This window comes from Python bivittatus, unplaced genomic scaffold, assembly GCF_059951505.1.
Source record: "Python bivittatus isolate LINGU-HERP-01145 unplaced genomic scaffold, Pbiv_v1 ctg000310_np1212, whole genome shotgun sequence".
NCBI lineage: Eukaryota > Metazoa > Chordata > Lepidosauria > Squamata > Pythonidae > Python > Python bivittatus.
The window spans coordinates 9,204,940-9,223,566 of record NW_028277054.1 but is presented as its reverse complement, the minus strand read 5'-3'; the positions used below and the strand labels follow the sequence as shown (position 1 = coordinate 9,223,566).

Genomic DNA, 18,627 nt, shown 5'->3' with positions numbered 1-18,627 from the left:
CACACAATATACTAACATGTTAATTCACAAAATAAAAACCAAGTTAAAACCAACCTTAGCGTATTGTGCGAATGCAGCTACTAAGTGCTAGGAACTTGCGTGAACACAGCCATAGAAAGTAAGACCACAGGAATAAACATTTCTAAAATTAACCCGGAAGCGCCCCCTCAACTCCCGCAAATAGCTCAATTTCCCGAAAGGACTGAGGTTTGCAAATAATGCCCGTTCTTCCGCTTCTCCTCCAAATCAGCGGAGACCGCAGGCAGGCTTGCCGTCCCTCAAAGAGGGGCTAGCGATTTTAAAAGGCAAGAGTGCACGTGCGTTTTCACTCTTTATGACATCGCACGTTTTCCGCGTAAGGTCTAATGTAATAATGAGCAGCCGCAGATTAAAAAAACGCTCGGAGGAAACATTTAAAAAATAAAGCGCCGCAGATTGCAAGTGAAGGTGGGTGGTCCCCGGCCTGAAAGAGATGGAGGCCAACCCTCCCGCTCGACTTTCGCAAGTAAAATGGCCTCCCCACCGACAGCTCCGGATTCCCGCTCTTTGGGGAAGCGTCGTTGTGACGTCACCGCGAGCGCCACGCTCGCGCTCAAGCTTAGAACGCATTCCATCCGCTGCAGCTTGCCTCTCTCTCACCTCATCCTCACTGCACGCCTCGGCGCAATGCATGCTGGGATCGCGTCCCTCCCGCCAGGTCTTCCAGCTTCCCGGCGTGCCCTGCGCCCAGCTGAATGGGGGCAGTCACAAGATGGCGGCGAACGCAAACTCTGCCGGTGGCGGCGGCGGTAGCCTCCCACTCTTTGACTGTCCGACCTGGTGAGGGTGGGGGCGTGTGCCGTTGGAGAGCGGGGAAGCGACTTGTCGTGCAAGGGGGACTGCATTTTCCTTGGGAGGCGGAGCAGCATCCTAAAGAGGGGAGCGGGCCCGGGGGTAGCAGCCCCTGGAAGGGAGGACTGACTGAGGGGAATCCTCAAGGCTGGTCCTTTGAGTGTTGCAGTGTCGCGTTTCGTATGTGAAATAATTGGGGGTGGAGGGGAGGGAGATAATGTTTTTAGCTTAGGCAGAACACATGTTTTTACTTCAAAGCAAAGGATGCCTCTGATCATGAGCAGAGGGCTTGCCTCTCATTGATATGCCTCTGAATAGGGGTGGCGAAGATGTTCAATATAGCACGCGATACGATAGATAAGGGCAGGTTGTGTGGCTACCGAGCGGTCTTTGTGAAGTGAGAGAGAGTAGGCTGCTGAGTATGGACAAATGGCATAATTTTTACTTTAAAAATCCCTGAGCCTGGGAGAAATCAAAATATACCTTCATCCTAGGTATGTTACTAAAGTCCTACATATAAACCTATAAAATGAAGTTGTGGTGGGGAAATGAATTTAGGCAGCATGGACATTTATTTGGGACTGTACATCACTGTATATTGTGAGATACTTTAGAAGATAAGCTGGTTTACTCTGCACACAAATCTTGTCTCAGTTGTATGAATCTGAATAATGGGCACAATAGTGACTAAAGGTTCAGTGTACAAAATATTTTAAACAATTATCTGGAAATACGTGTTGGTATCCATATGTGTTTTATAGTATGACATACACTGGATTGGATCAGGATGCATTCATATTTCAAACAGAATGGTTGGAATCATAAGGACTGACTTAGTCATCACTATATTGCACCATTTTATCTCAATAGGACTCTCCCTAATATGACCAAATTTGAATCCAATCCTCTGTATTAATAAAGATGTGTACGTTAATAGCATTTAAGGCTAGAAAAAATATTTTAGAATTAGATTGGACACGTTTTTAAAAAATATTTTTCCATTGGCAAGAAAATGCTCCTCAACCACTGTGGAAGTGTGGAGTGTTTTGTTTGTTCTGTATTTGGTTTCAATGGATGCAAAAGCCACTGATCAAGTTAGTCTTCAAATTTCTTGTACATTTAGAAATGTTGAATTTTAGAGGATACAGAGGTGTGTTCATCTTGCTCAAAGTAACATCTTAGGAGACATGACATAAGGCAGCAATTAGTATAGTCGTAATGATTCCCATCTGCTCCAGATTCATGGATCTTGGGGCTATGGACCCTCTGTATTCTATAGAGCAATAATCTGTCTATTTTTTCCCAGCTCCGTGAAACAGTGCTGTACAGTCCAAGAGAAAAAAAAACAGACCCTCTTCCCAGTATAACTGATTAGAAAACAGTGAATCAAATTATAACACACTTTACTGTCTAATAGCTATATACTCATGAATGCAGTTTAGAGGAAGAATTTCTATTTTAAATGTTTAATGTTTTACATCAGTGCACAGCTTCATTAGAATTGATCTTAGGAGGCTAGGTTTTGATGATAGGATAGGAATTCCCTCACATATTTATAATGCCAGCATAAAATAAAAACTTGGTGACTTACTGCAAAGGTTTTTTTTCCATTTACACACCATGCTTTAGATTATTATCAAAGAATAGATTATTTGTATGTTAAAACATTGTGGAAGATACAAACAAATGTATATTCCTTATTTCAGAGTATCTGCCAAGTAGAAGGATTATTTGGGCTGCAACCTGACTAGCAAGGTTTTGCATTTTAATAATGATAGTTAAAGCTATCAAATGTGTCACTGTTATGTGATTGAAATAACTATTATTAAAAAAAATTGTTTGGCCCTTGGAGGCTTATTCTTTTCTAATAGTTTAGTTGGGAAAGTGTTGGGACAGTTCCATCCCAATGTCCGCTGTATATTTGCTAGGCTTTCCATCACATGCAGATAGAGACAGAAAAAAATGTGAAAGTGAAAGATTAAAACAACAATTAAAGAGCTGTCAAAAATGTTCAGTCAAAAAAAAAATACAGATGTGCTCAAGGATCTTCTAATAATACAAGATCCACCAAGGTCTTTTAGAGAGAGATTGGCTTTTCAAAGATAAAAGTTCTGTATTGTACCAAAACAATCATTTGTATCATACCCATTGTTTTGATCTTAACTAATGACAAAATACAACAGGGACCCTGATGCCAACCTCAAAGTTTGTGCCTTTTTATATGGTGGTAAATATGTGCATCCAGAAGTAACTGCAATAAGCATTTGAAATGTTGAGTGTTCAAAAAGCTTAACATATATTAACAGTTGCAGTGTCATATAAGTGTTTATTTTCCCCATGTAGCAGATTTGGGGGAGCATAAAAGTTAAAATACTTTGTAGCAGAGGCAAGATCTGAACAGCCAACCCCTCTAAATCAGGCATATAATCCTATACATCACAGAAATACATAAGACTATATTTGTTAACATCTTTCTTTATTTCCTTATTTATTTATATATCAAATTTGTCACTGTCCATCTTGTAATAAAATGACTCTGGGCGGTTTACAGAAAAGATTAATATTAATTAAAAATACAATAAAACAGTAGTCCTAAATAAATAATATTATATGCTGAATTCAATAAATGAATAACCTCTCCCAGTGGATGCTGTCACCAAAAGGGCACAGCAGTAATTCTGATTCATGCTGTTTCCCCACAGTGGCTGTCCGGATGTTTCGAGGAACTTCATAAGTAGGACGTGCCAGTTTTGTTTCCAAACTGTTGGGATCATATTCCTAATGAACCTGGAAGTTTCATGAGTTGTAGGCCCAGATTAATGAATTTTGTTCAATCCCTTTTTCAGGCAACTATCTTATGGCAACTGATTCATAAATTTGTTATATATCTAAAACGTACCTGTTTTAGAATGTTCTGTTAATCTTAAGATAAACGTTAGGATCAGCACTGAGCATAATTGACTTTTTGTGCCCAAGTTCGGTTTCTCCCTATCAACCCGTGGTCATTTTACATCTGTTGATGACTTCAGAGATTCCAATGGCTACTTTAAGTATTCTTAAACAAAATATTTTTCTTTTTTTTGTTTCCTAGGGCAGGAAAGCCTCCACCAGGGTTGCACTTGGATGTAGTCAAAGGAGACAAACTTATTGAGGTATGAAAATAGATGCAGAAAAATTTGAATATGAGCCAGGTGACATACAGTACTGGTTAGCTGTGGAGCTTATCACAGGCAAAAAAAAGACTGAACATTTAAAGCAGGGTTTCTCAACCAGGTTTCTGGAGAACCCTAGGGTTCCCTGGAAGATCATGATTTATTTTAAAAAAGCAGAGTCTGAAGAAAAACCCTCCAACCTCCAACACTGGGTTGACTCGCTGGAGCGTGTGCAGACCCCGGGTAGGAGCGGAGATTGCCCATGCACATGCAGGCGGGGAGGTGGGTGGTGAGAGAGCACACACGAGACAGACACCACCAGGGCCTCCATGCTGGGGCTCTCCTTGCCGGTGCATGCCTGCCTTTCTGCAGTTGCTGAGGCCTGGTGGGCTCCGTCTCAGGGTGGGCTCAGGAGATCTGGGGCTAGGCTGGCCCAGGTACCAGCAGCAGCAGGAGCCACCCACAAAGGCGGGAGGGGAAGGAGGCGGGGGAAAGGAAAAAGTGGTGGTGGTGGTGGAGGCTTTGGCATCAGGGTGCCAAGATTTCAGGAGAGGTTGAGTCCAAATATTAAGGGGAGGCGTGTTGGAGGTTGCAAGGCATCAGCCCCCCTCTAGTTTAGCAAATGGGTCCTTGGGAGAGGAGGTGGAAATGGGGTGAGAAAAGAGAACCTGGATTTGGCGGTGCAGCAAGAGGGAAGAGGCTGGCCGACCCAACTCAGCGTACCAGTGGCGTCGTGTCCCTGCAATGCATTTTGCAGTTATCATTCATGACAGTTTGATATATCACTCAAAATATACACGCCCTTAAAAGTAGCCCAAAATAGTCCCCAGAAGTGTTGAAGATGAAATATGTGTGTGCTTATCTCAAGTTCGGTCCAGAATTGAGTGTTTGTGCAGCAAAAAACAAGCACAGGTTTCACATTAAAGAGATAAGTTTCATTCTGTATTTTTAGTTTAAGAACACTGTTAATACATATATACAGGCCTACACATGAAACAAATATAATAATTTTGTAGCTTCTGGCCTATATTTGAGCCTGAATGTGCAGGGGTTCCCCGAGGCCTGAAAAATATTTCAAGGGTACCTTCAGGGTCAAAAGGTTAAGAAAGGCTGATCTAATGTGTGCCCTTCTTGCTTTGGTTTCAGAATGTCTTGAGTATTTCTAGCAAGCCATCTGAATATCTTTCTGTTGGGTTTGCATGTGGCCATTTGCATCCAAATATCCAAAGATAATGGTGCTTTTACACTGTTAGGTGGAAATGTGTATCTTCCAACCCATGTCTTTAATTGTTTTAATAATTTGGATTACTATTTGGATCCAGAGTGATTATTCTTGTACAGAAATCTATTCTTTGCTGGATTACAGATTTTCAGCATTCATCTCTCTGCTCTAATAAGATGAGATAAGCAGAAATCTTTGGTCTTAATACTTCATTCTTATGCTGTTCTTTCTCTGTTGCAACATCCTTTCCAAATCAGAAAACCTTGGTTGCCACCACTTTAAGAACCTGTATTTGCCATGTAACTGAAAGCTACAATTAATTGAAACATTCCTGGTTTAATTGCAGTGTGCCAAGAAACAAAGAAGGGAGCAATATAAGGACTGAGCAAATGAGTCATGCACTTTCTGATAACTCTTTCTGTTTGGTTTGTTCAAATATCCCAAAAGTGGGACAAAACATTTTTTTAAGCACAATGTGTTATCAACATGTAATTGTAAATTATGTGTGTTATTTAGCTTCTACAGGCTTCTTAAGCACTTGATACTAACCAAGCCATCTGTGCCTTAGTTCTCGTTTAGAGTTCAAAGGTATAACTAGTGATTGGCTGGGTCTAAAAAGTGCAACATCAAAGTAAGCCATGAAGTGATTAAGCTCCATGTGTGGAGAATCACATTGGGTTATAACTCAGGGGCACAAATGAGTTTTCAGTTGTTGATGCCTTTAAGAATAGCAAAATAATTACTAACTTTCCTGCTTTCCCATTTCTTTTTATATAACTTAACTCTGGAACATCACTGAATCAGAAAACAGTGCTAAGAACAGCAGTGGAATACCAGTTTGCCTATACTTGTTTGTAAAGCTGCTCAATTATGTTAGTTAATTTTTTTTTCTACAGATACCATTGTCATTTAGATGGTAGAAAGTGTGCCTGTACTGAAAAGCAGTGTCACATGGTGTTAATGACTTTATAGGCTGATTAATTACTGTATATACTTGCGGATAAACCAAGAAACCGGAACAGTATGGTACAGGTAGTCCTTGAGTTATGACCACTCATTCAGCGACTGTTCAAAGTTACAACAGTGCTGAACAAGAGGGCCTTATGACTGGTCCACAAAGTTATAGTTGTCATAGCATCCCCACTGTCACGTGATTACAATTCAAGTACTTGGCAACTGGCTCACAATTACGACGATTGTAGTGTCCTGTGGTCATTTGATCGCCATTTGCAAAAATTTCCTGCCAGCTTCCCTGTGATGGAATGGAATGAGAGGGGTCAAGGACAGAAGCATCTCCTCAGCCCACAGCATGAGCATGGGAAAGCGAAGAAGATGAGGCTGGCACCACCCTAAGGAATTCGTAGTGTTTAGTTGCTGGCTTGGGGAGTTTAGAGTGAGTCTGGCGAGATTGATGTCAGGTTAAGCCCAAGAAACTCCACGAGACAGTTCTGGAACAGCTCAGTTACTTTATTAGCTCACACCTGCTAGACAGAATCTTGCCATCACATCCCCACAAGAAAAGTCAATGGGGAAGCCAGCAGGAGGTTGCAAGTCAGTCCTGCCACCTTTTCACCCATCTGCCCACAGCACCCACCTACCCACTCTCCACAGCGCCTGCCCATGGCACCCACTCAACCACCCATGCTCTGTAGCACCTGCCTGCAGCATTGCCCACTCGTAGTTCTCACCTGCAGCTCTTCCCCACTGGCCTGTTTGCCTGGGACTGCTGCCTCTTTCTATGTCATGGTCATGTGAGATCCTCGGTTAATGACCCACACAGTCCTGGGGTTATGATAGCAACTGGGACTGCCATTAAGTGCTGAGGTCACGTGACATTGCGCTTTATGACTGCATTGCTTAGCAATGGAAATTCTGGTCCCAATTGCCATTGTAACCTGAGGACTACCTGTAATATTTTTTTAATGTACCCATATATACTTGCAGATAAGCTGACCCTCAAATTTTTAACCAAAACACCATGAAAAATGCGCCACCTATGGGTAAGCCAATTGTGAAAATTAAAACACACAAAACTTTCAAGGGTCTTATCTGCAGTTGGCACATTTTTCACATTAATTTGGTTAAAAAATCAAGGGAAAGCTTTTCTGCAGATGGGCTTATCTGCGAGTCTATACTGTAAATGTTAATTACATATAACATAATGTTATACTATTTCTTCTCAGAGTGATACATAATAGAATCATATCAAGGTACCAACAGGTTTTTTTTTTCTATTTGATCTCACGCTTTCCTTTAGCTCAGGGTAGTATCTGATTCTTCTCTTCACCCAGTTTTATCTCAACAGTCATTTGAAGTAGGTTACAAACAACACCCCCCCCCCCGGTGAATGTATTGACATATTAAAAAAGAAGTATATAACTCACTATATCTAAACAATTTGATGAAAAGGAGGAAAAAAGGCAGGAAAGGAATATGAATATACTGCATTGGTTCTGTGCAATCCATTGTTTTTTAAAAAATATTTGAATGGGAGATGTTAAGATGTTGGAGTGGACCTTCTACCTTAAGAGGCTGGCTAAATCACACTGAAGTTTCATTACCTCAGAGGGCTGATGAAATAATATTTTTTGGTCAGGACCACGTCATCCTTGATTGCAGATGAGGGCTCGTGGGAGAGGGAATATATTTACATATAGAAAGCTAGATACCAGGGGAAAGGTTCAGAGAACATCCTGAACATTGGGAAGCTCCACCATCAACATACTATATAATACTCCATATTCAAACTATACTTCTTGGTTTGCTTTTTTTGCCAGAACTAGAGAGGGAAGTAAGATGTTTCTGAGTTTTTTATTCTTGAGAATTTAAATGTGGAATACCTAGTAGGGCTGTCTGGCAGCAAGCATTTGAAGTAATTGGTCTGTAACGCATATTAGCATGAACAGAACACTTCCAGTTGTTAAGTTGCTGTGTCTTTTGCAAGGTTAGCATGGCTGCTTTGAACGTTGTCCCAGCTATCTCTGCATGCTTCGGCTCTTCAGGACTAATGATTTCTCCACTCAGTCTCTTAATGTTGCGGTAGTCTTAGTTATGATACATTCAGGACTGGTTTAATAAATATTTTATAAAGCCTAACATTTTTATTTAGTTTGAAAGGGGTTGAAATGACTCCTTTTTTATGGTTGACTATCTGTCCTTAATTCCTTTATTTAGCATTATTATGCATGTCTTAAAATGTTTGAACACAAAGTAACTATTCCACTTTTGATCTGCAGATATGAATTGTTGGAATAATTGCCCAACAATAGCATTGTCTTCCATAATAATATTAGACTAGTTTCTGCTACAGCTGAATTCAGAGCTGTTCTCTGCTTATTGATGCTAAAGTGTAGAAATTGACATGCTTTATTGGAACACTGAAAAACTGAAACTGTATTTTTCATGTAATTAATCACACCTTTATTCCAATTTGTCTAGATGCAAGCCCTGTATATTTAGCTTGCACTCACCTGTCCCCTTTGAAAGCTCCAAAAGGGCACCAAAAATGTCATAATGAGAATCCACAATTTGTTAGGTGAAAAATCAAGATTTTATGTGTTACTCTTCTCCATGTCTCTTTGAAGATATGTTTAAGCTGTTAAGATTCCTAATTTTCAGTGTCTTTAGCAGTGAAATTAAAGACAGAATGACATTCAAATGATGTCAATATTTTCATTTAACATCCATAGTTATAAGATGGGGTGTTCATTTCCTAGGAGAAAATCAATGCTTCGGGGGGCGGGGTTGGTTCTGGCAGCTAAAATGTAAGGCTTTGAGCACCAACCCTATCCATATTTACTTAGAAATCAGTTGTATTGATGTAAAGGGGATTTAGCTACCAAAATTGCATAATAAAGTGAAACTTTTTAGAAGAAAAAATGTGCTATTGAATTATCTCCAGAGCTCATACAGAATGCCATTGCCTTGTTATACCAGACTTCCTGTATAATAGAGTAGTTGCCTTATCCAGAAGAATTTGACAAGAAATTAGGCAATTTTGAGCCAAGAAGGCAAAGAAAATTGTAATCTTGGACTGGTGACATTTAGTCAAGGCTGTTCTGATTCAGGAGTGGGACTAGAATATTCTAATAAGAAATATAGCACGTGTGCTAAATAGTTGTATAGAAACCTCTGAAGATTCTGTTGGACAGCCCACTGGATATGCACCATATTCAGATTTGCTAAAGTCTTGTTCTTACAGTGTTCTTCCTTTCCAGGTTTATACCCAATGGATTGATTAGAAGTACAATTAGAAAGGGAGCACATGACTTCTTTTCAATCCAGATCCTGATAATAGTTGGGAGAAGGGGAAAATATGTATTTTAATTGCCTTTCCTAGATATTAGGTGCCATTTTCCTTTTGCACTTTTAGTGGCTTTACTTTTATATCTCTAAATCTTTTATTCCCTACTGTGAATTTTGTTTTCTAAATACCGCTTCATGCAAAGGATAGTTTTTTGTTTGGAATCAATTCCACCTTTTGTTCAAGTCTTGTTCTTTCTAAAGGGAGTTATGTGTTGTCTATATTACTTCACGCTGCCATTGGAGCCTCAGATGATAGAATGGGCTTTTACGAAGTAACAGATTTTTGTCATAGAAAAATGTTTTATTAAGGAGGAAACAAATGTGTAGTTTGTTTTTTAATGAGGAGGGGTTACTATTATTAAACTGAAATCTTGGTATACTCAAGGCACCTAACCCACTTAACAGTAAGAACTAACCTGAAGTTTTGGGTTCTTTTAATTGCCAGTCCTTTTGGTTGAGTTGCCTTTTTTCCTTCTCTTAGCATAATGAGGTTCTCCCCATTTTTATACCCATGCCCATGATTTTAGGAAAGTACAGCCAAAATAATAATAATAATAAATCCACTTGTTTGTCTTTGATACCTTGTCACAGAAACTTATCATTGATGAGAAGAAATACTATCTCTTTGGGAGAAACCCTGACCTGTGCGACTTCACCATTGATCACCAGTCATGCTCTCGAGTCCATGCTGCTTTGGTCTACCATAAACATCTGAAGAGAGTTTTTCTTATAGATCTCAACAGCAGTAAGTTGATAAACAATGTCTGGGGGATCCTGATGGTTGTATGGGGTTGTAAATGCAGAAGGAATGAATTTTCTGATTCACCAGCTGATTTTTCCTCCTATTCTGCTGACATATAAAAAAGGTAAAATTAAGGGAGTATAATGTCATTTCCTTTTTTTTAATTGTAACTTTAATAAGCCTCTCATGGCAATGAAGAATGGAAAAGATGGTGATGGTTTTGGAGCGTAACACTTCTGTGAACTATCACATGATCTTTTTCTGCTGTTTTATTGCTGGATATCAAAAGCTTCTTAGATATGCATAGTCTTTTTCAGTAGGAATGAGTGGAGCTTCATTAGTTTCAGCCTGTTTATATTTTGAACTCAGTAGTTATGTGTGAACCCTTTACTTCAGTGGTGCTTTGGAACCACCTTCTCACAGAATCCATCATCGATCTACTTTTGTGTCTCTTCAGAGAGGTTTCCAAGCCCAGGCATTTTAGAACAGAGAGACCATGGCTATACATTGCCAACTTTGCTATATTGAATTGATACAGATTGCTGGTTTTGCTTTACAAACAAAATAATTAAAAATTTAAAGTGACTAGAAATAATGACAAGCATAATATAGTATATACAAAAAACATTAATTAGAAAACAATAATGAAGTAATGAGAGCCAATGCGGTGTAACAGTGTGCTGCCTAGGAACAGGGAGATCTAGTTCTTGTCCCCCCTTAGCCACAGAAGCTCCCTAGATGACTTTGGGCCAGTCACTCTTCTGATCCAAGCCTACCTATTTTTCCCCTACCTGTGGTGGGCAAAAATAGGTCTTGTAATGTGGTTAGATATAAGCCTATCAAATAAATACTAAAATTATTAATAAAGAAATTGTATAGAAATACGTAATCAGACAAAAACAATTTAAGAAAATCTGGTCAAACTGCATGAAGATTCAATTTCTTGTTTATGGGACTTCATACATTTTTGTTTGGTGACCAAGTTAAACATTATAGACAAGATGATTACGTCCTTTTCTCTTCTACATGATCCCACTTGCCGTGGGTAGGGATCATGCCACCGCTGCTGTGCAAACTAGGCCTCACCCCTTTTCATTAGCTTTACATCTGGAGGTTGAATGGGAGGGCGGAGGCTGTTTGGATGCCTTGAGAGTCTTCAGTCCCAAAACATCAAGTCTCCAGCTTTGTTTCATGAGCTAGAGAGTACAACTAAACATGGCTTTGTAATTAAGCAGGTTGATACCTAGGCATGGCTTTTGCCAAAACAGCTCCCAGAAGATCTCTCATGCAGCTGAACTATCTTTCTGTGTTTATCATGTGTGGATAAGTTTGGGCTGCATGTGTTTCTAAAGTAACTAGATGGTACAGTGCACTGAGTAAGATGGGGGAGCACACTGAAATTAAGAAAAGGGATCATGCTTTAAGTAATATTGAAGTAACATGATTAGTATTTGTTGCTTTTCCCCTCCTCCTTATTCCAATATGCATAGCACATGGCACGTTTTTGGGTCATATTCGTTTGGAGCCTCATAAGCCACAGCAGATTCCCATTGATTCCACGGTTTCATTTGGTGCTTCCACACGGGCCTATACTCTGAGAGAAAAGCCTCAGACATTGCCCTCGGCAGTGAAAGGAGATGAGAAAATGACCAGCGAAGACGATGAACTCAAGGGCTTGCTTGGTCTGCCAGAGGAAGAAACAGAGTTAGATGTGAGTACAGCGTATTGTGGTATCCATGTGGCATATCTAGCTTGTGAAGGAAACAGACCTTTTGGCCTGAGTTGTGGTATCGGCACTAGCAGCTGAGTACAGCTCTTCTGTCCTTAAAAGTAGGGAGGGACGTTCCTGTGTGACAAATTCGCTGTTGTGCCCAGGCAAAAGTAAAGCAAGAATGACCAAATTCTGCCAGCCAGATTCTTATTCCTTGGGTTAGCCAGGGATCTCTTCTTCATTGGGCTAAACCAAGAGCTGCTCAGGCTTGCTCTGAGCCCCTGTTGGAGGTCCCTCTTGATTAGGGTTCATCCAGGCTTAAATGCTGTGCAGTCCTCATAGAAAGTGGGGCTGACATTTTCAGAATTACCTTTTGGTGGCAGGGTTTTAAGAGACAGAATGGATGCCTAAAGCTTTGCTGTATCCTAAACCCCAATATTCTCCCCTGAAAGCTTGGCCAGGCTTTTTTATTTTAAAAAGGTTTGTGATGCCCCTTTCCCCCCTAGCAGTGCCCACAGAGGAGTCAGGTCTGAAAATGTAATTTCTGTCTGCTCCAGTGATGTCATATAGTCACTGCCAAAGCAGAGTAGAAAATTATAGCACAGTTTCCATCCCCTGAATTTGTCTATCTTTAATCTGAAAACTATGTGCTGCAATGACAATCACTTACTCTTTGATACCTTAGAACCTGACAGAGTTTAATACAGCCCATAACAAGAGGATTTCCACATTAACAATAGAAGAAGGGAATTTGGATATCCAGAGACCAAAAAGAAAACGAAAGAACTCAAGAGTAACATTCAGTGATGACGATGAAATCATTAACCCAGGTGAGTACTGCTGGCCAGGAGTCAGCAACTGAGTGCTTACAGATGTTTGGAATTACAACTCATCCTCCGGCTATCATGGTCAAGAGTTGCAGTTGTCCAAAACATGTGGAGGGAACCACATCACTGATCCTTGTGGATCTATAGATTGTTCCTATAAAGACTGCATTGTTACTTGCAAGTAAGCATGTATCCTAAAGTGCATAATTATTGGTAATACCTTTCCTTTTGAAACCACTTAAGTTAAATTAAATTAAATTCCTTCAGTGCTGGATATGCTCGAGATTCCATTTTATGGTAACTGCTATACATCAATCTCATGTTCTCCTACAGAGGATGTGGACCCTTCTGTTGGACGTTTCAGAAACATGGTACAGACTGCAGTAGTTCCAGTGAAGGTATGTAACTGAATTGAAAAATATATAGCTGATGTAATTCTTTAAGTTTATTAAAACATATGGGCATAGACCAAACATTATTATTATTATTATTACTGCTAAATCAGAACAAATATACTATCAGTATTAGGACCTGCCTTTGGATCCTAATTAGATTTTTCCCAGTGGAATGTATTGCCAATTAGATTAGATTTAATTTTTGGCAAAGACAGAAATGTGTAAAAAAATAAGACTAGTTTTCGGTAGAACAGAAAAAGAATTGAAGTTATCAATAATCATATTTTGTTCTACAAAATGACAAATAATAAACACAATATAAAAGTAGTCCAGCTGAAAAGTGAAGCTTCTGAATTCCATTTTATATAGCAACCATTTTTCCTGGTTGCTACATCACAATAAGCAAAGATTCAGTGATACGAACAACCTTCACAAGCTTGAGCAGAAACACAGATTATGAGCCCTCATTCTCCCTTCCCTTTCTGCATAGCCAGGAAGAAGCTTTAAGCAAGATTCATTTCCATAGTCCATGGCTTCCTGTGACATGCAAATTAGGAAGTATTTCTTAGTAATGGATAGAAATCCAATTCCACCCATGTGGCAATGACCACAGGGTTAGCTAATTTTAAAGAGGGAACAGATTTATGAAGAACCAAATTCTCACTGTTCTGTGTGAAGTTCTAGCTGCTGGAATACAGCTGTGTGAGAGAACAGGCTTAGATCTGACATGATAAAAATAGAAAATGGAGAGAACTGAAATTCATGACCTATTTTTTTTTTTTAACCCTGCTATTAATGAGCAGTTGGTATTTTGATGTGAAAAGCGCAGATTCTGCTGATGTGACGGAATGCAATGGAGCAGAAGGTTCTCTGGAAGGAGGGAGCACATTCCAGGAAGGTGGGCAAGACAAGAGACAGCACAGTCCAGAGCAGGGGTGTGGGAAGACGACTCCCTAGAATCTCCCAGGGTTTATCCACTAGGTTAGAGTAGTACAGATTTAGGCTGGCAAGATTCTGTCTACATGGTGTAAGCAATAAAGGAACTGAACTTGGATGGACTGTTTCCCTGTTGTTCTTGGGCTGGACCTGACAGCTGAATGTATTTGCACTGGGCATGTTTCAATTCAGTGTTTTTTGTTTCTCGACAGAAGAAGCGAATGGACAATTCTGGCTCCCTGACTGTGGATGAGGCTGCAACACGACGCATGCAGAACTTTCCTTACAGTGGAGGACTGTATGGTGGCCTGCCTCCCACCCACAACGAGGCAGGCGCCCAGTCCCACAGCATTCACGGCACAGCGCTCATTGGAGGGCTACCAATGCCCTATCCTAATCTTGCCCCGGATGTGGACTTGACTCCGGTGGCCCCCTCAACTGTTGCCATGAACCCAGCTCCAAACCCTGCCGTCTTTAATCCCGAAGTTGTGAATGAGCCCAAGAAAAAGAAATACGCGAAAGAAGCTTGGCCAGGCAAGAAGCCGACCCCTTCTCTCTTGATCTGAAGAGCCGAGCTGGGTCTGTTCTGGGAGGCAGGAGCAAGAAGCCAGGCGGGGAAGGGGGAACTGGACAAGCGCAGCCACAGCTCTCAGACTGGGGTCCTAACTTGGGGGCAGAGCCAGGTTGTAACTCCCTTGCAGAACCAACCTTCCGAAGAGTTCTAAAGGTGTCTAAGAAAAGAAACACAAAAATATATCTCTCACTGCCTGTGGAACCACATTGCCTAGCAGCTTTGTTTCATTTACCCAGACATTATAGTTCCCTGATTACTTTTATTCTGACATTATTGGTGCATTTAAGGGGCACTGCCATTATTTACATGTTGCAGCTGTAGAAATGGCAGGCGGTTTACTGCTGAGAGTGTCCCAGTTCTCTCTCTCTCCCCCCCCCTTTTTTAGTCAGCTGGTCTCAAGTGAACCCTCCACCCCCAATAGAATTTGTTGACCAAGCCACTTCCTTAATATTTTGACAAGCTCATCAGTAATAGTTTCAATATCATTCAAATACCATGTTTTGCTTTTCTATCTCAGGATTATGAAGTGCTTTTAGTGTAGGTAGAACTACCATCATCATTTTGATGACTGCAAGCCAAATGAAATGGTCAAGAAATTAATTGCCTTTTGGCATTCTCGATTGGAATCACTAAGAAGTCTAAGGAAGAGAAGATTCTGACCATTTCAGATTTAGTAAAAGTTAGATTTTATGAGCAGTCCTTAACAGAACAAGAATTATCCAATAGCCATATTTAACTTTTTTGATGGGCCAGGGAGTAAAAATGTCCAGTATTAGTCTTGTATGATTTTTAGGCAGCATTGATTAATGCTGTTTCCCAAGCAGTTCCTTAATGGGGTAATCCTAAAGTTGAGTCCAAGAATGATCAGCCAGTTCTCACATCAAACTCCACATTTTAAAATCATTGCTTAAACTCAGCTACATCATTCTGCAGTTAATTTCTTTTTGGTTTAAAAAAAACATTCAAAGAGATTCACTCCTGTTCCAGATATTTGGAGCAAAAGACTTTGCAATTGATTTCAATGGGTGAACTGTGTACCCCCAAAATAGCTATTAAATTGGAACTATATTGTCCAGTATAGTGTTCTAGACTCCTAGACTGTGCAAGCTATTGATCATCACTGTTCTTGAATTATCTGTTCTTAATTCTGGGTATTTAGCGACTCTTCACAATCCTTTGTAGTACAATAATGGGCAAGTGTCATCTGGTCAAGCACTTTCTTCAGTAGATTTCATTGGGGAAGTTAGCTACATTCTTGCCTCTCTCCAATTAAAATCAGTGATGTTTGTTAAAATTGAATAAGCCAAGATAGAAGATGGTTGTCATTTTGGAAACTTTGCAGTTATCCAAAATTGCATCTCCCCACAAAACTATAGGGTCAGAGTTTTGGGCCAAATAGTTCTGTGTAGATGCTGTCTCTGTCCAACCCCAACACCCCCTCCCCCCATGATATATTGGATTATATCACATTGGAGTCTACAGTAGATGAACACCTCTGAACAGTCTGATTTTCTGTTTCATCTTATATGGTAGGCCATTTAACAATGCAATTTTTAAAAATTATGTCATGTAACATAATTCTTGGAGGAAATTGCTAATGACTGATGAACACTTTGTGTTCTGTACTCCAAATCCTTTGTTACTTCATTTGCAATTTCATATTTTTGGATTATTCTTTAGTTAATTCTTCCAAGGCTGTGGAGTAATTTCTTAATCTGTGAGGGCACCTACTCAAGATACGATCAGTTTAAAACACTTGAACTTTTCCTTCTGCAATTTTAAAGTAAGATTTTTTAAAACAAAACAAAATTGATTGGTTCTTGCAAAATACATCTCCTGGGATTTTACAATGTGCTAGCATTGTCCCTGACCTCCCTGGGATAGTACAAACTTGTCTTTTCAGTTCTTTGAAGCCAAGCTTGGCTAAAATTGGGGAAGGGGGGAGGGGAGGGGAGGGATTAAATGTGTGGGGCTCTGTACAGACATTTGTACATTTGTGTAATAGGCCTTTTCACACACTGTTGAGCTTTTTATCTGTAACCTTTATTACACTGTAAATTAAATGACTGTTTTGCCAAATGGACAGTTTAACGTGTATTCCCAAATTTCACGGCGCAAATTACACTGTCTAATTTCCATTCCATTCTACTTAATATATAGACAGGCCTGTAAAGCAAAGGAAAGCTGAAGTAAGATCATAAGCACAGTAATGGTTTCACTTAGTGACTGCTTCACTTGGCAACCAAGTTGCCAGTCCCAATGGTGGTCACTAAAGACTACCTAATTCTGAAGACTGCATAAAGCCACCCAGACGAGAAGACTGATAACTCCTCTCCATGGATTGCTCAAGCCCCCCTTTAAAACTACATTGATAGCCATCACTATATTGGTTGGCGGTGAATTCCAGTTTCAACTGTGTTGTGTAAAGAACACATCCTCTCCCTGTATTTAGCGTCAGGATTATAAAAGTACAGTATCCACATTTTTAATAACATGAGTTTATACCTCTCTCTCCTGCTGTCCACTCCCCTCTCTCTTTTTTCTAAGCTAAAAAGTGCCAATTCTGTTATTGCTCCTTGAAAAAAAAACTGCTATGTCCCTTTTATGCCCTTTTTTTCATGTCTATACCACCAATTTTTGAGGTTCAGTGACATGAACTGTGTGCAGTATTCCAAGCGTGGTTATACTGGAGATTTATATTAAATAAGCCATAATATTGATGTATCATTGTGTTGGAAATGTAAGCTGTACATGGATTCTTCATAGCAATATTTTCCAGGAAGTCTAGAAAGGGAAGTCCCTTTTGGGGTTATTCCTCTTCCCTGTCATACTTTGGTACATCTGTATTGCTGTCTTAGGATACACTCCACTAGAATATTTCATTCATGCCGGAGCGCCACCAGCCAGAATTAACAAAAGAGACATGCGAGGTCATATTTGATTTCCTCTTACTGGTAAAAGTGGCATATTTTGCTACTCTGCATCACAAGGTGATGATGCTCATATGTTTTGGTTAAATGAAATTGGAACAGATGTCATATATGAAGAAAAAGCATTGCTTCAGTACCTTCCAGTGTTTGTGTACCGGCTGTGGAAAAGTGAAATCTTGCTTCAAAATGAAAATTGTAGTTCATAGATGGCAAGCAATACTCCACTTTTTACAAATGGGATGGCAATGATTATAGTTGTTAAGGCTGCTGGTAAAGGTAGTTCAGTACCATAGGGATTTTTTGGCTCTTCCCTTCTAGAGGTAAAGGACAAGGGCAGAAGAGAAGTAGAACACAAATGTACCAGCAGAGAAATTATTTAGAATCTGGGCCAACCCAAGATACTTCACACAGCTGCAAATGTTCTCAGTCGCTGAGCAACTGAGATGCACATAGCCAGTACTATGTAATGGTTCAAATGTTGAACCAGGAGGGGAAGACCCAGGTTCAAGATCCACTTTCAGGGTTATAGGGTGACTTGGGACCAATCACTCAGCTCAATTCCTCTCATGGGGTGGTTGTCCAGGGAGTGGGGAGGAGAGAGTGGTAAATATGCTGTCTGAACTCCTGGAGGAAAGGCAGGATATAAATCTAACAAATGATGAATAAACAGTACCATGGAACAACCATAGAATTTTATTTCTTTTAAAATCTCTTTCATTTCACAAAGCAAACATGCATGCTTCTATGTTACTTGTTTCCTCTTCCCGTGGAAATGAAGGTCTCAGTCCTCAAAATCCAAAGAAAAGGGGTGAGGCTGGTGATGAAAATTTCTCTGAAGTATATGCTATGGATATGAGATTTCCATCCATGCAGCTGAAACTACTTGACCTCTAAGGTGGTTTTGTAGGTACAAATTGGCCTATATTTATGAGAGCAAACCTGAGCTCAGGTTGAGAACCTCTCTCCCCCCCATGCCTCAAAAGAAATCCAATCAATCCTGAC

The 18,627-nt window shown here is 40.1% G+C and overlaps 1 protein-coding gene and 1 non-coding gene across 4 annotated transcripts; both read left to right on the top strand.

Moving 5' to 3' along the window:
* The first annotated feature begins 720 nt into the window (after positions 1-720).
* Positions 721-14,823, top strand: PPP1R8 (protein phosphatase 1 regulatory subunit 8). 3 transcript variants are annotated; one of them, XM_007440030.4, is made up of 7 exons: positions 721-819; positions 3,923-3,983; positions 10,102-10,255; positions 11,743-11,963; positions 12,649-12,793; positions 13,124-13,188; positions 14,334-14,823. In XM_007440030.4, exons 1-7 carry the CDS (start codon positions 752-754, stop codon positions 14,685-14,687), a joined length of 1,068 nt encoding a protein of 355 aa, XP_007440092.1. In that variant the 5' UTR covers positions 721-751; the 3' UTR covers positions 14,688-14,823. The 3 variants fall into 3 exon arrangements, with proteins under 3 accessions (XP_007440092.1, XP_025030054.1, XP_025030053.1); XM_025174286.2 differs by having other exon boundaries at positions 11,701-11,963; positions 14,337-14,823; XM_025174285.2 differs by having other exon boundaries at positions 11,701-11,963.
* On the top strand, positions 5,738-5,904 carry LOC112542170 (small Cajal body-specific RNA 1). Its single transcript, XR_003086005.1, has one exon.
* Positions 14,824-18,627: the final 3,804 nt, after the last annotated feature.